The following is a 24,466-nucleotide window of genomic DNA, read 5'->3' on the forward strand; positions in this document are numbered from 1 at the left end:
AGGCGCAACAGCACCTTTATTTCCTGCGGAGCTTCAAGAAAGCTCACCTCTGTCCCAGGATACTGACGGACTTTTACCGCTGTACCATTGAGAGCATACTCACCAACTGCATCTCAGTGTGGTATGGCAATTGTCCTGTATTGGACCGCAAAGCACTCCAGTGTGTGGTGAAAACTGCCCAGCGGATTATCAGCATCCAATTGCCCACCATTGAAAACATCTACCGTAAACGTTGCCTGGGCAGGGCGAAAAGCATTATCAATGATGCATCTCACCCTAACCATGGACTTTTTACTCTCCTCCCAGCCGGTAGGCGCTACAGGAGCCTCTGCTCCCACACCAGCAGGCACAGGAAGAGCTTCTTCCCTGAGGCTGTGACACTGCTGAACCTCACATCACAGTGCTAAGCAGTATTGCACCCATATTGTACTGTCTCAGTACTTTTATATTTGTGTGCTGTTACACTTACTTTTTATTCGCAGTTATTTTGTAAATAACACTATTCTTTGCATTTCTGGTCAGATGCTAAATGCATTTCATTGGCTTTGTATCTGTACTCGGCACAATGACAATAAAGTCGAATCTAATCTAATATAAATGACAAAATTAAACCGAGTTTCTATATGAAATGAACAATCTGAGAAAACCTTTTGTTACCTTAGAAGACTTTTATTCACATTTGACTGTTGATGGAAAATGAACCCCACCGCTTAAAAAGCAGCAATATTAAGAAATGTGAATTCTAATTATTGAAAACCCCTTTAAATTTGGAATGATTTTCGATAATTGGATTGTGAAGCCCTCCAATATACATGCATATTAGGAAGTGTTGCGCTATATGAAATGGAAAAAAAGGTAAAACACACAGCATCGAAGGTTTTCATTTAAACCGAGAAAAAAATTCCACAACATTTTAGAGACTGCAGTTTTATCCAAGTGTGGTCAAATTGCACAGAATAGGTGCAGGTTAAAGGTACATTTCGTCCGCGCTCGTTCTTCTCGGTATGCATTCCCACTTGGAAATAATTTGACAGTGCAACGCATCAAAATGGTGCCGGGTGGTGGAAATGTGCAGTTTGCGGGGACAGAGCTAAATGCAGACACGGCGGCTGTTCCGGGCTGTGTGTCAAAATGGAACCTTCACCTCGCCCCGGGGTCCTCTTTGCCCTTGGCCGCCGCCGCTGCCCTCCTCCGATTGGGCGGCGCAGGACGTCAATCAGCGGCGGGAGCGTGCGGCCCCGGGGCGGCGCCTGGACGTCAATCAGCGGCGGGAGCGTGCGGCCCCGGGGCGGCGCCTGGACGTCAATCAGCGGCGGGAGCGTGCGGCCCCGGGGCGGCGCCTGGACGTCAATCAGCGGCGGGAGCGTGCGGCCCCGGGGCGGCGCCTGGACGCGCAGCTTTGCAGGAAATTGACAGGAGCGGCAGGGCGAGTGTTTGCCGCACGGTGGCCGGGAAGCACCGCAAAGATTGGGCAGCAGTATGGAGATGGTGCTGGGGAGTTTTCGCCCGCCTGTAGCAAACGTTGCACTAACCCAGGACTGAGCGGCACGTTGACTGGCGATTCTTTGGAGAATGCAAAAAATGGTGAGCAATATTTGTGTTGATTTTTATGAAAGAGCCCTGAGCTCTATGTGTCTTTGCACGCTTTCATTTTTAATATATACTGCAGGGGCGCTGCTTTCCGCAGTGGAAACCTTTGTAGCAATGCAGGATCCGGCGATCGGAGAAACAAAGCGACGCAGTGTTTAAACCGCGATATTAAATGGCATTGCTGGTATCAGGGTCGTAAAACTGTGCAGCGGCTAATTGGGTATGTACACCGCGCCGCTGAATAATGTGAGGTTTTTTGGGGGAAATGGGTTGAAATTTCTTATTTTTCTTTTTGCATGTTCCGCACGCAGCGAGCTGTGATGCGATTTCAGCAGGAATTTAAAAATTAATGGTGTTCATCCCACTGCAGAGTTGCATGGGAACCGAGTCTTTGCGATTGTAGACTGCCTTGAAATCGATTTCCTAGTTGTTTACGGAAATATGGCCAATTCGCTCTCTTTTTAAATTCGCAACTGGAAAACCACCCTGGGTGCCTTTTTGTGTCTGGTAGATGCTTCGTAGGCAGTGCATGCACTGTCATGTTTAGGTGATTGACTATTACAAAATAAGAGGCGAATGTCTGTTGTTTATAAGTGATTTTCTTTTAGTAATAACTTCTGATGCAGTTAGAATATTGAACAGCATAACGTCGCGTATCTTCATTGTTTACATCAGTCTCCTTGGCAAAATGTAAAATTCCTTTATAACGAATTTTGCTCACAAGCGCTTTGGCTTTTTTTTTGGTGTAAAACCTGATCTATACTGGTAGTTCAACCGTAAGCAAATGTTGAAGGGAAACACGTGAAAAATGTAAGGTCACTGGATCAGTTTAGGGAATCAGATGTTTTATTTTAATGAAAGTACATTTTTGACAAATTTCACGGCCCTGCGGCAATACAAGTGCTAAAATGCCACAAAACTGCTGCTTGCCTGTCAGTTCTAATTTCAAGCCCTTTTGAGCGGAACATTCGAGAGGTTGCCCGTACAACTTCGGACTGTAGGTGAAGCAAATGCTTGACTTCTTGCCAGCTTGTAATCTGTGGTTTTGTCCCACAGCCACGTTCTGACGGAACATCTACAAAAGTTCGCGCTGCTGTTTTGGGCTTATCCTGGTTCCGGGAGGAGCAGTCCTATTAGCCCTGTATGGCCTCTCCTTATTTACAGACATCCTCTCTTGTACTTCTCAACTCTTTTTTGGCCGTTGCCCTACATAAAGGAGTATTTTCAGTTGCCAGTAACCCCCAAGACACCTTTTGAGATGTGGGAGGAAATCAGAAAAAAAATCCCTGGGGAAACCCTCATAGTGGAGGAGAGAACCTGCAAATTCCACACTATCACTCCTGATAGCCAGATGGAACACAGGGCAGCAGCTCTAACTCCTGGAACATCCCGACAGCATAAGGCATAGGAGCAGAATTTTGCCATTTCACCCGTCCAGTCTGCCCTGCTGTTTAGTTATGGCTGATTTATTTCCTCTCTACACTATTCCCCTACCTTGTCTCCATAACTTTTGATGCCCTTTCCAATCAAGAAGCTATCAACCTCTGCCTTAAATATACCCAAAGATTTGACGTCCACAACCATCTGTGGCAGTTAATTCATAGAAACATAGAAAATAGGTGCAGGAGTAGGCCATTCGGCCCTTCGAGCCTGCACCGCCATTTATTATGATCATGGCTGATCATCCAACTCAGAACCCAGCCTTCCCTCCATACCCCCTGACCCCTGTAGCCACAAGGGCCATATCTAACTCCCTCTTAAACATAGCCAATGAACTGGCCTCAACAGTTTGCTGTGGCAGAGAATTCCACAGATTCCACTAATTTACCACCCTCTGACTACCGAAATTGCTCCTCATCTCGTTCTAAAGGGAAGTCCTACTATTTTGAGGCTGTGCACTTTGGTCCTAGAATCTCCCTCTGTTGCAAACATCCTTTCCACGTCCACTCTATCTAGGCTGTTCAATATTAAGTAGGTTTCACCGAGATTCCCCTCATTCTTCCAAACTGCAGCGAGTACAGGCCCAGAACCTTCAAATTCTCCCCACAGGTTAACCCTTTCCTTCCCAGGATCATTTTGTAAACCTCTGGAACCTCTTCAGTGCCTGTGGGGACCCTCCTTACAGGGCTTGGCGTAGCTAGAAAACAAACATTTGGTGGTCGGGCTGGTACTCTATTTGAACCCTTATGGCTAGTCTCTGCGGTTCCAGTAACCTAGGTTCAGTCCTGACCATGGGTGCTGTCTGTGTGGCGTTTGCATGCTCTTCCTGTGACTGCGTCGGTTCCCTTCTGGATGGTTGAGTTTTCTTCCACATCCCAAAGATGTTGTGGTTGGTAGTTTAGTTAGTAATTGTCAATTGCCCCTGTGTTTGGATGAGCGGTTGAATCTGGGGAGAATGATGGTAATAAATATTATAACACATTGTGTCAACGGTAATATCTACAACTGGTGACACCCCAAACGCACTACACAATAGCATTAAGCAATTAGGATTACACAGCAATATCTATGTAAATCTTCAGTAAGCCACAATACTGAACGCCCCTAGAAAAGTCGGAAAGTTCGTTGCAATTGAGAAATGGTTGGTTTTGCCCACACCTCAGGTTTTACCAGTAGGAGTGGTGAAAAAAAGTTTAAAAATTTTCTTCATAATATTAATAACTTGTAGAGCGTTTTTCATACAAATGATGTAGTTCAAAGCACTTCATGATGGGATAAATTGCAAACATGGAAGTAAAAGATAAATGCTGTTGGTGTTAGTTAAAAGCAAGGTTAAATAAATAGGTTTTGAGCTGCTGTTTAAAAGTGTTAACTGAGTCTTGAAGTTTTAGTCCCGAGTACATTTATTATCGAAGTTGTATACTATATACAATCTTGAGATTTGTCTCCTTGTAGGCAACCACACAACAGATGCCCAATAGAACCTTTTAAAAAAGAAAAAAACAGCCAATGTATGGGGAAAAAAATGTGTAAATGATCAAAGTAAGCAGATAACATTCCAAACTGGAGTTGATGGAATTGAGTAGGGTATTGAGTTCCACAATAAAATGGGTTAGTATGAGTGGTAGTTGATGAGTAATGTGGCCCTGCCATGACTGGGAACACACATCAAAGTTGCTGGTAAACGCAGCAGGCCAGGCAGCATCTCTAGGAAGAGGTAACAGTCAACGTTTCAGGCCGAGACCCTTCGTCAGGACACGACTAGGAACTAGTTTCTGCACTGTATTATGAATGCAGCTGCCCAACCTCTGGAACTCATGCCCCATGAACCCTCTAGACCAGTTTAAAGCTGCTCAGTAAATATGGATTTTGTGGCTATGTTTCTGGTCATCCTTTTTACCCCTCTCTGAGTCCCTCCCCTTCCCGAGTCAATTCCACTGGGCTCAGGCCACTGCCAGCAACTGGCCAGAGACCTCTACCCTGGACCAGTCTTTCAAATTGCCCCCAGGTGTAGCCCATCGGTGATCCTTCCTCTCCCAGAGATGAGGTCTTTGGAGCTTCTGTTGGCGTTTTTGGAGCACCGGGTTTTTATGGATGGAGTTGTTAGCCCCTTTCACAGGTGGGCATATTGGAGTTCTCTGAACCGGGGGTGGGGGTGTCGCGGACATGGGTAAGATCTGCTCTGCTGTGGTGTGTTCCTCATCCCCTTTGGGACGTCCCAAGCTCTTTCAGGCAAGTCAGATCCGTACTGAAATGTCGTTATTCTCTTATGCAGAAAATGCAGTGACCAGTTAAGCACAGTGAGCATCTACAAATATAATAAGGAAGTAGAGTTGATGAATGGACACATACTGGCCACGACACCGGGAGTAACTCCTCTGCTCTTCATTGAAACAGCACTGTCGCATCAGTTTGAAGTCTCAGCTCAACGATTGGCACTTCTGACAGTGCAACACTCAGTCAGTACTGCACTGGAGTATCAGCCTGGATGTTTGCGCTCGGGGGTTTCCTGCTGTAAGGGTCGAACTCAGATCTGTCAGACTGAGGTGAGAGTTCTGCTAAATGAGCTGCAGTTTCTGCCTGTTAGCTATCTATCCCTGTGCTCCCCCCCCACCCCTTTTCACCATCCCCCATCCCTACCCAACACGCTGTGTGCATTTTGTGCATGGAACAGTATATGTGTGTAAATATCAGATCTGGATGTTGACATAAACTGTGGACCATATTTCTTGATCGGTTTTAAAGTGCTGTAGAGGTTTCATGGGACGGGAGTTCCAGAGAGTTAGGTTTGGGCAACTGAATTAATGTAACTTCTGTTCCGCTCAGATAAGTTGTAGCCAGCAACCCTTAAAGGACATCTAATGGAATCTGTGATATAGGTACACTAGAAAAGTCTTTAAGAGACTTTATTCTACTTCGAGACTAATAAAGGACTTTATTCCTTAGAGTGCAGGAGAATGAGGGGAGATTTGATAAGAGGTATAATAAATTATGAAGGGTATAGATAGGGTAAATGCAAGCAGGCTTTATCTGCTGAGGTTGGGTGAGACTTACCAGTAGAGGTCATGGGTTAAGGGTGAAAGGTGAAAGGTTTAAGGGGAACAGCTTCACTCAGAGGGTGGTGAGAGTGTGGAATGAGCTGCCAGTGGAAGTGCTGGATTCGGGTTTGATTTCAGCATCTAAGAGAAATTTGGGAGGGGTAAGGGAGACATTGGCTCAGCTGCAGGTCGATGGGACGGGTCAGAATAACGGTTCAGTACGGACTGGATGAGCTGGAGGGCCTATTTCTGTGCTGTAGTGTTCTATGACGCTTAAGATTGCAAAACAAGTATATTTAAATTGTCCTCAAATAAGAAACCCATTCTTAGTCCTGGGACTAAGGAGGAGGTGGTTACCCATTGAGAACTGCACAGCTTGCTAACAAACTTAATAATTAAGCAGCAAAAGGCTGCTTTTTCAGGTGCTTTTATCTGTTAGGATGACACACTGAACTCTAACATACTATTAGCCTGTAGGAACTGAGTGGATATTGAAGTACTAATAGTTTATTACAGATGAGTGCCGCAGGGAGGAATGGGTTGGGGGGGTGGAAGTTACATTCCTCAAATTGGCCCGTATCACTTTTTTCTGTGATCTATGAGTAGGTCAACAAGTGTAGATTGGAATAAAAACAAATCTTGTGGATTTATTTACTTTCCTCCCTCACAGGTTCTGTGAGGGCCAATTTTATTCCATACTTCCAATTATTGGGTGGTGGTTTGTGAAGAGATTAAATATAAAGATTAGATGTATTTGTCACATGTACATTGACATGACTCTGCAGCAAATCTAATCAATGAATGTGAGCTGGGGGCAGCCCACAAGTGTCGCCATGCCTCCAGCAGCGACATAACATGCCCCCAACTTACTAACCCTAACCGTCGGTCTTTGGAATATGGGAGGAAACTGAATCATCCGGAGGAAACCCACACATCACGGGAGAATGTACAAACTCCTCAGGGACAGTGTCATGGAGTCATAGCACAGAAACAGGCCCTTCAGCCCACCTAGTCCATGCCATAAGTATTTAAACTGCCTACTGCCATTGAGCTGCACTGGGACCATAGCCCTCCATACCCCTGCCATTCATGTGCCTATCCAAACTTCGCTTAAATGTTGAAATCGAGCTCGCGTGCACCACTTGTGCCAGTAACTTGTTCCACACTCTCATGACCCTCTGAGTGAAGAAGTTTCCCTTCTTAAACTTTTCACCTTTCACCCTTAACCCATGACCTCTGGTTGTAGTCTCACCCAACCTCAGTGAAAAAAGCCTGCTTGTATTTACCTTATCTGCACCCCTCAAATCTCCTCACTCCTCTCAATTTTCTACGTTCTAAGGAATGCAGTCCTGTTCTATTCAATCTTTCCTTATAACTCAGGTTCTCCAAACCCAGCAACATCCTTGTAAATTTTCTCGGTACTTGTTTGACCTTGTTTACATCTTTTCTAAGATGTGAATGGTGGTGGGAATTGAACTTTGATCGGTGATCACTGGTGCTGTAAAGCGATTGCCCTAACTGCTATGCTACTGTGCAGCCCTTGAGTTCCGTGTGAGCAAATTTCTGCCAAATAGCCATTGCACGGGAAGGAAAGGAAATTGCCTTTTAAACTCACGAGAGAGCATAGGCCATCAACTTCTTTCTGTTGACGTTTCTGTAGCAGGCAATTTCTTTTTTACGAGGTCGAGTTGCTAGCTTGACGCTCAATCCAGCACGGATGGAAAGCGTGCCTGGGGAGCTGGCCTTTGCTCCGAAGTCTGGCACTGATGCCACTACGCCCCAGGCGGCCATATCGTATGGGAGTTGTCTGTATTTATCTGTGGGATAATGAATCAGAATCAGGTTTAATATCACTGGCATGTGTTGTTAACTTTGCAGTAAATTACAGTAAGTGTGTGTGTGTCTGTGTATATATATATATATATATATATATATATATATATATATATATAAAGTTGTTAAATAAATTCTGCAAAAATAGAAGTAACAAAGTAGTGAGATAGTGTTCATGGGTTCAATGTCCATTTAGAAACCGGATGGCAGGGAGGAAGAAGCTGTTCCTGAATCACTGAGTGCGTGCCTTCAGGACTCTGTAACTCCTTCCTGTTGGTAGCAATGAGGGGAACTCACTGTGGAATTCGTTGCCACAGGCAGCTGTGGAGGCCAAGTCTTTATGAGGTTGATAGATTCTAGTCAGGGCGTGAAGGGGTATGGGGAGAAGGCAGGAGATTGGGGCTGAGAAGAAAAGTGGATCAGCCATGATGAAATGGCAGAGCAGATTCGATGGGCCAAATGGTCTAATTCTGCTCCTGTACCTTATCATCTTATGGTTATGGTAAGTCCTGGGTGGTGGGGATTCTTGGTGATGGGCACCACCTTTTTGAGGGATCAGACCTCGAAGATGTCCTGGATATTACAGAGACTGGTGCCCAAGATGGAGCTGACTAATTTTACAACTCTCTGCCGCCTACTCCAATCCTGTGCAGCAGTCCTTCCCTCCCCAACCAGACGGTGATGCAGCCAGTTAGAAAGCTCTCCATGGTACACGTGTAGGAATTTGCAAGTGAAAATCTTAGTAAGTTGTGGCCGTAATGGTGAGCTTGTGTTCGCCAGATTGTTGCAAACACCCATCTGGTTTTATCAGTGCCCTTTGGGGGTTTGGAACCGTGTACCGTTAACCAGTCTGGCTTCTGTGTGACTCCATGCCGAATAGTGGCTTGAATCTCAGTTCAAGGGCGCTGCTGATAAATATGAAAGAATTCATAATTATTTTTCCAGGACTAGGTAGCAAAACGTGCACATGTGCCTTTGTAATACCTAACCACTTCTACTGTGCTAATGGTGCTGATGTTTAGGAGAGCAGTGAAGGCCCTCCATTTCTGGCAGTGTTCATGGGTTCCTTCATCATGTCAGTAGCTTTCACTACTATCAGTCTTGCAACTCCCGGGTGGAGACTGAGGAATACCATCACACTCAGAAATAGAAGGATTCTTCATCCATGACAGTTTTGTTTGACCAGTCAGGGTTGTTAGCCCTGAGCTGAACCTGCAAACCTGGAGGACTGGTGGGCCACTCTGGCCTCTACCCTTTGACCTGTTTGGCATGGGTGACCCTACCAGGAGCCAAAGCACAAGGCCCTGACTCCAGCCAGCGTAGCTCTCTGGGTCACTGAGGCACGCAAGCCTCTGCCAAACCTCTTTGAGCTCTTATAATCCTTAGATACAGGGAGGAAGTCTGAAGGAAACAATTTTATTATTCGGACCGGATATATAATGAGATAAACGTAAGGATGCCAGAAAGGCTGATAGATTCTGATCGGGACTGGAGTTAGAGATTCTTTGAAGCAATTGCCACCAATTCTGTCTGCTTAGGGCCACAAGTCAACTTTTATCAGTGGGCTGGATACTTAGTGGCTAATAGTCATGAATCGTTACTTCAAAAATTGTTTTTAACAGTGAACCTGGCCTGATGAAGGGTCTCAGTCTGAAACGTTGACTATTTATTCTGCTGAATTCCTCCAGAATTTTGTGTATGTTGTTATGCTTCATATACACTCAGTAGTCACTCTTATTAGATATAGGAGATATCTAATAAAATAGCCACTGAGTGCAGATTCGTAGTCTTCTGCTGTAATATAGTCCATCCACTTCAAGGTTTGACGTGTTCTGCGTTGAGAAATATTCTTCTGCACACCACTGTTCTAACGTGTGGTTATTTGAGTCATTGTCACCTTCCTGCCTTTTTTTTTCCACACCATTCCCTGTAAACTCTAGGGCCTGTTGTGTGTGAAATATTCGCAGGTGATCAGCAGTTTCTGAGATACTCAAACCAGCCCGTCTGGCACCAGCAATCATTCCACGGTTAAAGTCACTTGGATTACATTTCTTCCCCATTCTGATGTTTGGTCTGAATAGCAACTGAATCTCTTGACCATGCCTGCATGCTTTTATGCATTAAGTTGCTGCCACAGGGTTGTCTGATTAGATATTTGCATTAACGAATGGGAGTACTTGACAAAATGGCCAGTGAGTGTATATTGATTTGTTACATGTGATGAGGTAAAGGATAGATTTCTGATGCAGATATCTGCTGCTTTCTAAAACGCCCACTGAGCGGGACTTGCTGTTCTGGCTAGCATGGACAGGGATGGGCTGAAAGGCCTGCATCTTTGTGGTGAGACCTGACTCTTCGTTGTTGATAATGCTGTATCCAAGCATGAATGCAGCAGTTTTAAAATAATTTCCTTCAGCGACAATAAAATATTTGACCATTTGAGAACAAGATATAGGATTTGGGCCTCAGGTGACTCCTCATCCCGTCTTCAAATTTGTTGCCATCAGCCCACCCCCTTCAAATGATTAATACCAAAATATTGCTGAAAATGACCTGTCTCCACTTCCAATCTTACTTTCCATTCAGATCCCTTTATTATTACCTCCCAAATTTATGCCAGCTTTTCCAAAATTCCATGTCTAACTGCTTCTAACTCAATTGTTGTCTTAAAAAGAAGTGATTAAGCACTTGAGGGAGTGTGGTTGTTAGGGCAGTGGGACCAATGAACTTCCTGAATGCTGAATGACTTACCCATTATATCCTGTAATATTGGGGAGGAAGAAGTAGAGGCTATTAGGTAGCCCTAAGCTCTGGCCAAAGCTCAGAGTTCAAAGTATGTCAGCATATACCCTGACATTCATTGTATTGCAGGCATTCACAGTAGAACAAAGAAATAAAATAGAATATTCTGCAATATTTCAAAGAAAGTAGTATCAATGAAAAATTTAATACAAAACACAGACCAACAAACAACCATTGTGCAAATGCAAACAAACAAATAAATATTGAGGACATGAGTTGTCGAGCCATGGAAAGTGAGTCTATAAGTTGTGGAATCAGTTCAGTGTTGAGGTGAGTGAAGTTATCCACGCTGTTTCAGGAACCTGATGTTTGAAAGGGAATAACTGTTCTTGAACCTATGGCTCCTGTACCTCCTTTCCGATGGCAGCAGCAAGAAGAGAGCATGACCTGGATGGTCGAGTCCTTGATGGATGCTGTTTTCTTGTGGCAGCGCTCCTGGCAATTGTGTTCAGTGGTGGTAGAGCTTTTCCTGTGATGGACTGGGCTGTATCCACTACTTTTTGTAGGATTTTCCATTTTTCCATTCTTGGACATTGGTGTTTCCATACCAGGTCGTGATAAACCAACCATAACTGTATGTGTAAGAACAGGGTTAAACAACAGCAGCCCCACTCTTCATTATCATAGGTATGAGATTGAGGTTTACTGTGTTGAAGGTGAAGAGAGGTCAACATTGAGAAAGGGAATATTAGAATTGTTTTCCATAGAAAAACTACAGCACAGAAACAGGCCTTTTGGCCCTTCTTGGCTGTGCCGAACCATTTTCTGCCTAGTCCCACTGACCTGCACACGGACCATATCCCTCCATACACCTCCCATCCATGTATCTGTCCAATTTATTCTTAAATGTTAAAAAAGAACCCGCATTTACCACCTCGTCTGGCAGCTCATTCCATATTCCCACCACTCTCTGTGTGAAGAAGCCCCCCCTAATGTTCCCTTTAAACTTCTCCCCCCTCACCCTTAACCCATGTCCTCTGGTTTTTTTCTCCCCTTGCCTCAGTGGAAAAAGCCTGCTTGCATTCACTCTATCTATACCCATCATAATTTTATATACCTCTATCAAATCTCCCCTCATTCTTCTACGCTCCAGGGAATAAAGTCCTAACCTATTCAACCTTTCTCTTTAACGGAGTTTCTCAAGTCCCAGCAACATCCTTGTAAACCTTCTCTGCACTCTTTCAACCTTATTAATATCCTTCCTGTAATTTGGTGACCAAAACTGAACACAATACTCCAGATTTGGCCTCACCAATGCCTTATACAACCTCATCATAACATTCCAGCTCTTATACTCAATACTTTGATTAATAAAGGCCAATGTACCAAAAGCTCTCTTTACGACCCTATCTACCTGTGACGCCACTTTGAGGGAATTTTGGATCTGTATTCCCAGATCCTTCTGTTCTACTGCACTCCTCAGTGCCTTACCGTTAACCCTGTATGTTCTACCTTGGTTTGTCCTTCCAACGTGCAATACCTCACACTTGTCTGTATTAAACTCCATCTGCCATTTTTCAGCCCATTTTTCCAGCTGGTCCAAGTCCCTCTGCAGGCTCTGAAAACCTTCCTCACTGTCTACTACACCTCCAATCTTTGTATCATCAGCAAATTTGCTGATCCAATTTACCACATTATCATCCAGATCATTGATATAGATGACAAATAACAATGGACCCAGCACTGATCCCTGTGGCACACCACTAGTCACAGGCCTCCACTCAGAGAAGCAATTCTCTACTACCACTCTTTGGCTTCTTCCATTGAGCCAATGTCTAATCCAATTTACCACCTCTCCATGTATACCTAGCGATTGAATTTTCCTAACTAACCTCCCAGGCAGGACCTTGTTAAAGGCCTTACTGAAGTCCATGTAGACAACATCCACTGCCTTCCCTTCATCCACTTTCCTGGTAACCTCCTCGAAAAACTCCAATAGATTGGTCAAACATGACCAGTTGTTTTCCATTGCTTTGGTTGGAGCTCCATTGCTTGGGTGGATGGTATGATTCCAGGGGACAACATCATATTGAAGAACTTGAAGCTGGAGATGAGGATGTTGATTTAATCATAGAGACCCAACCCATCAAGTTCATACTAACCATCAACTACCCTTTAAAAACTGCATAATTAGTGTAGAGGATGGTGATAGATGGAGAATATTTTGCCTGGAGGTCAGTGACCGGTAGTGTTCCACAGGGATCTGTACTAGGACCCCTACTCTTTGTGATTTTTCTAAATGACATGGATGAGGAAGTAGAATGTTGGGTTGGTTAACAAGTTTGCAGGTATGCAAGTCAATTCTGAATCCACATAGCCATGTTTCCTTGGATCCATACGATCATAAAAGGTTAGCACATCTTTGTGGGCTGAAGGGCCTGTATTGTGCTGTAATATCCTATTAATCTCAGTTTTATTCTCTCCACATCCTCCTCAACTTGCCCCTCCCAAGCTCCTACCATCCACCTGCATGCGAAAGGCAGTCTAATGGACGATTAACCAACCCACATAGTGGTGGATCTGTGGAATTCATTGCTACAGGCAGCTGTGGAAGCCAAGTCATTGGGTATATTTAGAGTGGAGGTTGATGGGTTAGAACATAGAACATAGAAATCTACGGCACAGGCCCCTTGGCCCACAATGTTGTGCCGACCATGTAACCTACTCTAGAAACTGCCTAGAATTTCCCTACTGCATAGCCCTCTATTTTCTGAGCTCCATGTACCTGTCTAAGAGTCTCTTAAAAGACCCTATTGTATCTGCTTCCACCACTATCGCCGGCAGTGCATTCCACACACCCACCACTCCCTGTGTGAAAAACGTAGCCGACATCCCTTCTGTACCTACTTTCAAGTGTCTTAAAATTATGCTCCCTCGTGTTAGCCATTTCAGCCTCTGGCTATCCACACGATCTGTAATGGTGTCAAATGGTGAGAAGACAGGAGAATGGCATTGAGAGGGATAATAAATCAGCCACGATGGAAAGGCAGAACAGACTCAACAGGCCTATGTCTCCTATGTCTTATGGACTTTGGGATGTGTGAGGAATCTAGAGCACCGTGAGGAACCCCTGGAGTCAGGAGGAGAACGTAGACTCCCAACAGGCATCACTGAAGGTCAGAATTGAATCTGGGTCTCTGGACCATTGAAGCAGCAGTTCTACAAGCTGCACCACTGTGCAGCCCAACTAAAAGGGGATTTTAGATGTGTTTATGGGTGGTTGCACCCAGTTGCAGAACTATTTACAATATTAGTTGCGGTGGAGTCAGAGACAGGAATTGAATGTTCTGTGGTTCAATGGGAAACAACAGGAGGGGAGCTCAAAGAGAATGTGAGGTAGTTTCCCATTCAAGTGATATAATAGTGAACCTGCTTCAGTCACTTAGATGGTGGATTGAGAATAGTTCAGTGAAGATAGTAATGAAAGATATAAAATACATGTATACTTATCCTTCACTGACATTGGTCGTCAAGGACTAGGTATGTTCTGTTTTTGCTTTTGGTGTATTGTGGAAACCAGTTTCAGATGTTACATTAAAAGGGTTGTTCCATTCTTTTGGTTTTGCTGTTTTGTGTGTCATGCAGGTTTACACTATGAATGTTCTTGAGACATTTCTAAAAGTAGTCAATGATTACCTTGTGAATGTACTAATTTAACAGCTTGTTCTCCGGATGTTTGTTAAAATGGAAGTGCTTATTGCTTTTGTTTTCAAACTAATTTAAATTACAAATAAATCAAAAGCAATGTTTTTGATCCATGAATTTAGGCAGAGTTGGAAACAGTTCTGCTTGATTATCCAGTGGGGTGAAGGACAACTTTTAAATGCACCTTTTTAAGGAGTGTTCCATTTAATCAACACAACCCCATGTTTACTTTCCTAAATTTGATTTCCTCTTCTCAGATGCAAAAAGTTCCATATACACTCAGTGGCCACTTTGTAAGGTACAGACGTGGACCCGGTGTGGTCTCCTGCTGCTGTTGCCTATCCACTTCAAGGTTCCATCTGCACACCACTTGTAACGTGTGGTTATTTGAGTTACTGCTGCCTTCCTGTCAGCTGGAACCAGTCTGGCATTCTCCTCTGACCTCTCTCATTAACAAGGCATTTTTGCTCACAGAACTGCTGCTCACTGGATGTTTCTTTTTTGTTTTTGGCACCATTCTCCATAAACTCTACAGACTGTCGTGCATGAAAATCCCAGGAGATCAGCAGTTTCTGACATAATCAAACCACCCCTTCTGAAACTCAAGAATCATTCCACAGTTAAGGTCACTTAGATCACATTTCTTCCCCATTCTGATGTTTGGTTTGAACAACTGAACCTCTCGACCATGACCACGTTCTTTTATGCATTGAATTGCTGCACATGATTGGCTGATTAGATATTTGTGTATAGGTATGCCTAATAAAGTGGTCACTGAGTATCTAGATCTTAGCTTGCCCGTAAGAGAAATGTCATATTAATGGCACCATTTGATTTAAGTTGGTTCACATTTTTATTTTTAAAAATTGGCTTTAATGTTTGCCTGTTGAGCACAAGGTCTAATGCTTTGAATACCAAAGTAAGCCTGTTTTATTGCGAAGGGTTGTTGTGGCATATTTCTTTTCTGAGAGAGGGTATGTATTTATGGAGCAGGGTTCTGTTCTTGTCACTTCCTGCCAACACATGGCTCTAGCAAAGGTGCGACAACAGGAGCTTTAAGTCATCAAGATCCTTCTTTCATACTGTATAAATGTATCAGATTTCCTGAATGGATACACCGTCACAGATGTACAATCTAGCAACCTCTCTAAAATTTAAAAGTAACTTACAGTCTTCCCAGAAGTTCATTAGCAGGACAAACCTAAGCTGCCTTGCTTTGCTCTATTAATCAAATAAGAGTTCCCTGAAGATGCCAGCAGCAGATCTTGCAAATTATGAAAAGCAACTCATTTAGCATTTTTTGAAGCGCTTTGGAAGACACTTCGTAGGAACGTTATGAAAATCAGTAGGAATTGAGTTGGTGTAGGTAACGATGTTTGAATGAGACTTGAATACATACCCCCATCCCCACATAGTACAGAATGGCACAGTAGCGTAGTGATTAGTATAACACTTTACAGTACCAGCAACCTGGGTTCAATTCCTGCTGTGGTCTGTAAGGAGTTTGTACAGCATGTGTGTGCTTCCTCCCAGTCCAATGATGTTAGTTTGTCATTGTAAATGCTCCTGTGAGTAGGCAAGGTTCAAATCGGTTGTCGGGCAGTGAGGCTGAATAAATCAATGCACTGAGAAGATTGATGCATGGTTGGTTGAATAGCCAGATCTAAAGGTAACAAAAGGAGTCAGATGCCACAGGGATAGAAATTGGTGACAGTACTAGCATAGATCTATTCTGAAGCTTGGCTAGAACTACACGTGGTTGGAACAGATTAGGAGTCATGATGGTAGTTTTGGTCATCTATAGTGAGGAAATTCTTGTTCATAAATGCCGAATAATATAAGAACTCAGTCCCCACATCATTGACCTAAGGCAGAGTATGCATTTTATTGTGATGGGTTTGAAGAAAGAGATCTAGCAGACTTCTGAGAATTTATTTACACAATGTATAGCTGTCCTGACCGAACCTCCAAAGTACTAAAAGTTTGTCCAAGTAATTTCAAAAACTGCACTGAGCTATCCAAATATCAAAAACATCATCTTCATATGACTTGAGCAATCCATGCAGGTTATATTCTAGGAAATTTTATTTCTTCATACAATTTGCTTATTAACAGTGCAAGTGATCAGTTACTATGCTTCACACTAGCTATAATCCAGGAATAGGATACTTTAATTGTAGAATGACCTGCTTTTCACAATTAAAGTGAAGAAAAGCTTTGCAGGTTGGAACTGACTGAAACTTCTCCATCCTGTCTTGGTTTGCATTCCTCTGCCAAGGCTTTCCAACAGTTCATCCTGGCTGCCACCTGGGAATTGGCTCAAGAGACCTAAAGCTTAATTTTCTTTCAAAACAATTTACACATCTGGAAACACTAGTAACTGCATACAAGAAAATAGACTTTTGACTCCCAATAGGATTTTGATTTATTGGAGCATTTGTTTGTTGATCACTCCTCCACATTTGAAAGGTAAATGGAAACTTGTCTAGAATCTGATTTATTGCTATAGGTAGAATGTACCAAGGAAGAGAGTAATAGGTATACATTTCAATGTTTTTATATTAGTTCAGCACATTCTTTTCAATGGGACTAAGTGGAGTAATAATTCAACAGAGTAGATAGGCTGAAGGGTCTGTTTCTGTGCTGTAGTGCTCAATAACTCTATCTCAATTTTATATCCAGAAAACTGAGTTCTGCACCAGGTGCTAGTAAAAACATTAGGCCTGTGCTTAACTGGTTCTACCAAGGTCAAATTTAAGGGCTTCATTTTGAATTAACCAAGTGGCGTTTTAATTACCACTTTCCCTTCACCTTCAGGTGACAAAGCAACATGTAGTAAGTTACATTTAGGTGAAGAATTAATGTTAGCCTTGTGGTGACTTCACTTCATGAATTGAATGGTTTGGTCTGAAGGACAATTTGAGTTCAGGTGAGGTCTGTAGTCCCTGATGCAGAAAACTTCAAAGCAGGCATTCTGAAAATCCGTATTTGTTTTTGGGATATTGCCAGTGCAGCACAGTGCAATGTAATATTTATGAAGTAATTTTCGGTGTTGCAAGGTAGTGCATTCTGATAGCAATCTCATAAACATAGTTAGGGTGAGAGGTAAACGAGGAATTCTGCGGACTTGATCCTCCAGTATTTGGGTGCATAGTTGCAAGGTTAACGATATCATGCCTATTAACTCTTAGCGGTGCTAAATTGCGCAGTGGTAGATCAAATCTGAGCCAATGTCTTCACTGGAGGCCACCACCATGGGGAAGTCCATTCATCCACTGCTTAGGAGCTACGTGTCCATACTGACTTGAGGGGGAGAGTGAAAGAGGCGGGGAAAAGAGGAGAGAAATTTTTCTTAGTCTGATCCACATACATGTTAAACACTACCACGCTTCAGCTTGTGAGTTGCAAACCCTCTCCACTCTTGAAGACGTATTTCTTCATTTCCCTTCTAAATTTAATAGCAGTTACTTTAACCATATCCTTTGGTTTTTGAACTCAAGATATGGTCTTTCTAGTTTTACAAGTACAGAAATTGCATCTCTCCACATCCTATTTCAGTGAAAATATGAGTTAATCCAATTTTTCCTCAGTTTAATTTTCTTGTTCTGGTAGCATCCTCAAATCTCTTTTTACATTCTAAAATGTGCAAATGCATCTTTCCTGTAATATGGTGACCAGAATTGTGTTTATATACAGTTCGAATAAAACTATCCTTGTTTTCACTGTGCCTCAAATAAAGAACGTTGTTATTTATTGTGAGGGGTTATAATGAATATTGTACTGTGTATTTTCATAATTTTTATCCAATACAGTAGTGTTTCATAGATTCCTTTTGTATGGGGGGGGGAATGAGGACTATAGACATTTAGCAGCAAATATCCTAGTTCTCAGTTGCTCTGTTACTTTGGAGTGGATGTATCAAAAAGATATTGGCTATAGAAAAGATACATAGAACACTATAGTGCAGCACAGTACAGGTCCTTCGGCCTACAACACCGTGCCAACCCTTTCACCTACTCCAAGATTAATCTAATCTCCCTCCCATGTAGCCCCCATATTTCTTTCATCCATATGCCTATTTGAGTCCCTAATGTATCTGTCTCTACCATCACCCATGGCAGCACATTCGATGAACCTACCACTCTGTTTAAAAAAAAACACAAAACAACCATTTCTGATGCTCCTCTCCCGCCCCCCCCCCCCACCATACTTTCCTCCAGTTATTCCCCCTTGTTTTAGCCATTTCTACCCTGGGTAAAAGTCTCTGCCTGTCCATTTGATCTATGCCTCTTATTTTGTACACCTCTATCAAGTCAACTTCTACTCTCTAAAGAGAAAAGCCCTAGCTCACTCAACCCATCTTCACAAGACACGTCCTCTAGTCCTGTTAAATCTCCTCTGCACTCTCTTTGAAGCTTCCATATCCTTCCTATAATGAGGTGACCAGAACTGAATGTTTTGAGAATTATTTTGCTAGAGATTCTTTTAAGAACTCAAATTTGTCTATGGCTAAAAGGAACTCATAACCCCTATCATAGCACCCTTATAATAATCCCATGATAGTGCTTGATCATGTTGACTGGGGACACTTTATTAAATATGCTAGCGTTTATCAGTGCGTAGTCTCCTTTTGCAGCTCTTTCCAATCTTAACATTTCAATCTCAAAGATTAGCATGTGCCCTATGCTTTGGCAGATTGGCTTTGCACCTTTGTATACCCTGTGGCCACTTTATTTGGTACCTCCTATGCCTAACAAGGTGGCAGCTGAATGTATGTGCATAGTCTTCTGCTATAGCCCATTTACTTCAAGGTTCGACATATTGTGCATTCAGATACGCTGTTTTGTACACCACTGTCGTAACGCCTGGTTGTTTGAGTTACTCTCACCTTCCTGTCTAGCTTGAACCACTCTCGCCCCTCTGCTCTGACCTCTGTCACTACCAGTGTTGCCCACAGAACTGCCACTCAAGGGGTGTTTTTTTTGTTTCTCGCACCATTCACTTAAAAACTCAGGAGACTGTTGTGTGTGAAAATTCCACATCAGCCTTTTCTGAGATACTCAAAACTACCCCATCCAGCACCAGCAATCATCTCACGGTTAAAGTCAGTTAGATCACATTTCTTCCCTCTTCTGATGACCTCTTGACCACGTCTGCATGCTCTTATGCATTGAGCCACATGTTTGGCTGATTAGATACTGCAGTAACAAGACGTACAGGTGTACCTAATAAAGTGGCCACTGAGTGTAGATGAGCTTCAGCCGTTCAATTATATTTGGAATAAATGTTAGTGCCCATGGCCATACTTATAGTCTACATCTATGGACTGGAAACTGTTTTTGAAATCAAGATCTTTATGTCCTCGTTATCCATGGGAATGGTACCGGAGGATTGGAGGGAGGCGAATGTTGTCCCCTTGTTCAAAAAAGGTAGTAGGGATGGTCTGGGTAACTATAGACCAGTGAGCCTTACGTCTGTGGTGGGAAAGCTGTTGGAAAAGATTCTTAGAGATAGGATCTATAGGCATTTAGAGAATCATGGTCTGATCAGGGACAGTCAGCATGGCTTTGTGAAGGGCAGATTGTGTAACAAACCTGAGAGAGTTCTTTGAGGAGGTGACCAGGCATATAGATGAGGGTAGTGCAGTGGATGTGATCTATATGGATTTTAGTAAGGCATTTGACAAGGTTCCACACAGTAGGCTTATTCAGAAAGTCAGAAGGCATGGGATCCAGCGAAGTTTGGCCAGGTGGATTCAGAATTGGCTTGCCTGCAGAAGGCAGAGGGTCGTGGTGGAGGGAGTACATTCAGATTGGAGGATTGTGACTAGTGGTGTCCCACAAGGATCTGTTCTGGGACCTCTACTTTTCGTGATTTTTATTAACATCCTGGATGTGGGGGTAGAAAGGTGGGTTGGCAAGTTTGCAGATGACACAAAGGTTGGTGGTGTTTTGGATAGTGTAGGGGATTGTTGAAGATTGCAGAGAGACATTGATAGGATGCAGAAGTGGGCTGAGAAGTGGCAGATGGAGTTCAACTCGGAGAAGTGTGAGGTGGTACACTTGGAAGGACAAACTCCAAGGCAGAGTACAAAGTAAATGGCAGGATACTTGGTAGTGTGGAGGAGCAGAGGGATCTGGGGGCACATGTCCACAGATCCCTGAAAGCTGCCTCACAGGAGGGTAGGGTAGTTAAGAAAGCTTATGGGGTGTTAGCTTTCATAAGTTGAAGGGTAAAGTTTAAGAGTCGTGATGTAATGATGCAGCTCTATAAAACTCTGGTTAGGCCACACTTGGAGTACTGTGTCCAGTTCTGGACGCCTCACTATAGGAAGGATGTGGAAGCATTGGAAAGGGTACAGAGGAGATTTACCAGGATGCTGCCTGGTTTAGAGAGTATGCATTATGATCAGAGATTAAGGGAGCTAGGGCTTTACTCTTTGGAGAGAAGGATGAGAGGAGACATGATAGAGGTGTACAAGATAATAAGAGGAATAGATTGAGTGGATAGCCAGCACCTCTTCTCCAGGGCACCACTGCTCAATACAAGAGGACATGACTTTAAGGTAAGGGGTGGAAGTTCAAGGGGGATATTAGAGGAAGGTTTTTTACTCAGAGAGTGGTTGGTGCGTGGAATGCACTGCCTGAGTCAGTGGTGGAGGCAGATACACTAGTGAAGTTTAAGAGACTATTAGACAGGTATATGGAGGAATTTAAGGTGGGGGCTTATATGGGAGGCAGGCACAACATTGTGGGCCAAAGGGCCTGTACTGTGCTGTACTATTCTATAATAGGTAATGAATTGAGATTTTGAGATCCCTTAGCAAAATTAAAGCATGGAGAAACATTGCTTTGTTGTACAACTGTGGATAAAACTTCTTTCACCTCAACACTAAACTGAATCCACAACCTACGGACTGACTTTCAAGGACTCTACAACTCATATTCTCAGTATTATTTAATTACGGTATTTTGTATTTGCACAAGTTGTCTGCTTTTGCACATTGGTTGCCTGCAAATCTTTGTATGTAGTTCTTTTGATTCTATTGTATTTCTTAGTTCTATTGTGAATGCACAAAAGATGATGAATCGCAAGGTAATATATACATTTGATAATAAATTTACTTTCAACTTTGATGCAGATCTGATGAATTTTTAGTGGCTTTGTTATTAAATGTGCAGCAGTAAATTCTCACTGGAAACTTTGTACAAATCTGAGCATCTCTTCTTTGTTCTTTTATGAGGAGTGGGGATTTCAGTTTTCCCCACCTTCTTGCTTGACCCCCAGCTTGTTCTATTAGTAATACTTTGCATGCGTAATAGCCTAGATAGTACTCCGGCTGACAGCAAGTTGCTGATTTCTGCACTTTTATTTCACACCACAGAACTATCCTGCTGCGGGGTTGAGGGTGGATACACTTCAGCTGCTTTCTCTAAATAAAACAGAACCTCCCAACAAAAAAAAAGTTGTTCAATGTTCTGATCGTGCTGCAATAAATGGGTGGAACAGTGAGGCTTCCAGCTCAGTTGGACATTCAAAGCAGAGGGAGGTTAGTGTAGTCACATTGGGACAGACTGGGGTACATGGGTGTGTGTGATTTAACCTAATGTGCTATTCTATACCTAGCGATTTGCTATGCCTTTATCTTAAGTAACCAACATTGTCGTGCTATGTTGGAAGTTTGCATGCAACATAGCTTAGCTTAGTATGAAGGAATCTGTTCTTTTAAAACTCTGCCAACTTGTATGTTATCCTTCCTTTCCCCCCTCCCTGCTAATGATTCTTAGAACTATTTCCTATACTTAAAATACAGGGGAAATTGGCCTTAACCTTTCAGGGGAAAACATTAGCATGCTAAATTTAAGTACTATATTTTAAGATTAACACTAGCACATACTTTTTCTTTAAAAATCCTACTGATTTGGAAGGAACTTGAAAATTAATCACCTAATTTTTTGTAGGTTTTTCCTCATTAAAATCTTTTAATAGAACGGGAGCTCCCACAAACCTATTCAGTCCTAATTTAAAAACAAATATGCAGATCAGTTTATTTGCAGAAACTGGCATGTACAATCTGAACTCCTGTGCTTGCAGTAAGTTCTCAGCAGGCGAGTCAGCACCAGTGGAAAGAGGTGCAAGTTTCTGACTGCTTTCAATTGATCTGTATTTTGATAAAGTCACTGACCTGAGCATTTTTTTCCGTCTTCTCTCCCCTGCTATTACCTGACCACTTATTCCATTACTTACATTGCCAGCATCTGGAGTACTTGTGTTGATATGCCAATTGGTAATCCTTATTTAAAAAAAGAGGAAAGCATACTAATATGTTTTTTTTCCCCCCTCCATTGCAGATTCTTTTACAAGCATCTCATCTGCAGAACCTTCTCCAGCCACTGAGCTGAAACCTCCTTTTCAAAATTTGAAGTTGAAGACTCACAGACACTTACCATGTCCATGGACCACAGCCCCACTACCGGAGTGGTCACAGTAATTGTCATTCTTATCGCCATAGCAGCTCTCGGTGCTTTGATCCTGGGCTGCTGGTGCTACCTGCGCTTGCAGCGAATAGGCCAGTCAGAAGACGAGGAAAGCATCGTGGGGGAAGGAGAAACCAAAGAGCCCTTTCTGCTGGTGCAGTACTCTGCGAAAGGGCCCCGGGTCGAGCGGAAAGCCAAGCTGACAGCGAATGGTTCGGAAGGCCACGGCTAATCTGCAGTTGCAGTTCATGTGACAGCGTCTGCTGTTTTGGACTAAACATTTGTAGTCAGATCATTCTTCATACTGTGAAAGTTTAAATCTCTTCAAGCTGCTTATTAAAAAGGGCATTACAGCTGGACCTGGTGTAATCAGAAATCTGATCTGCAACTGCATGTTAAAGGAAATCAAGACTAGCCATTTAAAACTTAAGTGTTTCCTCCTTGAATTCTAAGCCCTCGAGCTTGTGTTAATGCAGTAGCTACTGTAATTTTCATTCTTACTGAACCTGTGGATTTTAGTGGGGGGGGGGTAAGTGTGTGGGGATGAGGTTGAAATTCTAGTCCATTTTCCACACAATAGCATTTGTATTCTGAAAAGCAAAAATGATCTGCTGTAAGTGTTACCAGACCTGGTTTTGATAATCTTGCAGTGTTTTCCTGTGTTTGAGGCCAAGTTGGAATTGGGGGAGGGGTTGTAAGGGGGAAGAGAAGCAGCTACAGAATTAGAAATCTGGTTTTTAACTTAACTCCTGATAAAGGGTCTCGGCCCGGAACTGTCGACTCCATAGATGCTGCTTGTCTCGCTGAGGTCCACCAGCATTTTGTGTGTGTGTGTGTGTGTGTTGCTCAAGATTTCCAGCATCTGCAGAATCTCACGTGTTTGTTTTAAAATAACCTGATGTTACAATCATTATTTGTGGCAGAACTAGTTCAGATTTGTCTCTCACCCCTTAAATTGGATTCTGCAAGATCTTTTAGTTTAGGAAATGGAAGCAGGGAATGGGGGTGGGGGGGGAAGAGAGGAATCATTTCTACGGAGTTACACAATGAAGACTGCAGAATTGTTCTCTAACTTGTGCATGAGGTTGTGCTGAAATGACATGACTGCTAGGATGCTACCAAAGCACTTTCTAAAAAAAAAACTGATTCTAATCAGGGCCTATGATGGAGAAGGCTGTAGTTGGAAACTACAAATGATCCGGAAGGTCTGTACAACAATGGTGGCTGAGCAGTTTGTTAAAATTGAACGCATGTATAAATGGGGTTTGTAGTACTGAAATGGTTTAATTTAAAAACTTGATTGTGGTACTCTACCATAATATTCTTTCCTGTAATTCTGTTTTTACAAATGAACTTACTCTATGTACATTGTAATCAAATTTCATTAGTGCAATATTCAATGTAAACAAATAAAGAATTTCCCCTTTTACCAGTACTTATCTGCAAAAAAAATTAAGCTCAGAACCTGATAGGATTTTGTTTTACAAGAACTGGTTATCAGAAAGAAGAAATTTACTCATTTGATAAAAATTAACAGGTGTTTTTCTTTCTCCTCCCACACCAAGCCCAGTTCCCTTCAAATCATGGCCCAAGTACATTTTAAAAACATTAGCAGTATGGCTCAAATTTTTTTTAAAGTCA

At 42.8% G+C, this 24,466-nt stretch overlaps 1 protein-coding gene across 6 annotated transcripts; it reads left to right on the plus strand.

Annotated features, from left to right (window-relative positions):
- The first annotated feature begins 1,361 nt into the window (after positions 1-1,361).
- Positions 1,362-24,394, plus strand: snn (stannin). 6 transcript variants are annotated; one of them, XM_063059231.1, is made up of 3 exons: positions 1,363-1,584; positions 5,306-5,576; positions 22,700-24,384. In XM_063059231.1, the coding sequence occupies exon 3, from the start codon at positions 22,797-22,799 to the stop codon at positions 23,055-23,057; it is 261 nt and encodes an 86-aa protein (XP_062915301.1). In that variant the 5' UTR covers positions 1,363-1,584; positions 5,306-5,576; positions 22,700-22,796; the 3' UTR covers positions 23,058-24,384. The 6 variants fall into 6 exon arrangements, with proteins under 6 accessions (XP_062915304.1, XP_062915301.1, XP_062915300.1 ...); XM_063059230.1 differs by having other exon boundaries at positions 5,428-5,576; XM_063059233.1 differs by lacking the exon at positions 1,363-1,584 and adding an exon at positions 1,683-1,810 and having other exon boundaries at positions 5,428-5,576.
- Positions 24,395-24,466: the final 72 nt, after the last annotated feature.

Source organism: Mobula hypostoma, chromosome 9 (genome assembly GCF_963921235.1).
Source record: "Mobula hypostoma chromosome 9, sMobHyp1.1, whole genome shotgun sequence".
Taxonomy (NCBI): domain Eukaryota; kingdom Metazoa; phylum Chordata; class Chondrichthyes; order Myliobatiformes; family Myliobatidae; genus Mobula; species Mobula hypostoma.

Bases quoted from the DNA above. Each gene is read 5' to 3' on its own strand.
- snn (XM_063059234.1), top strand. From the start codon at position 22,797: ATGTCCATGGACCACAGCCCCACTACCGGAGTGGTCACAGTAATTGTC.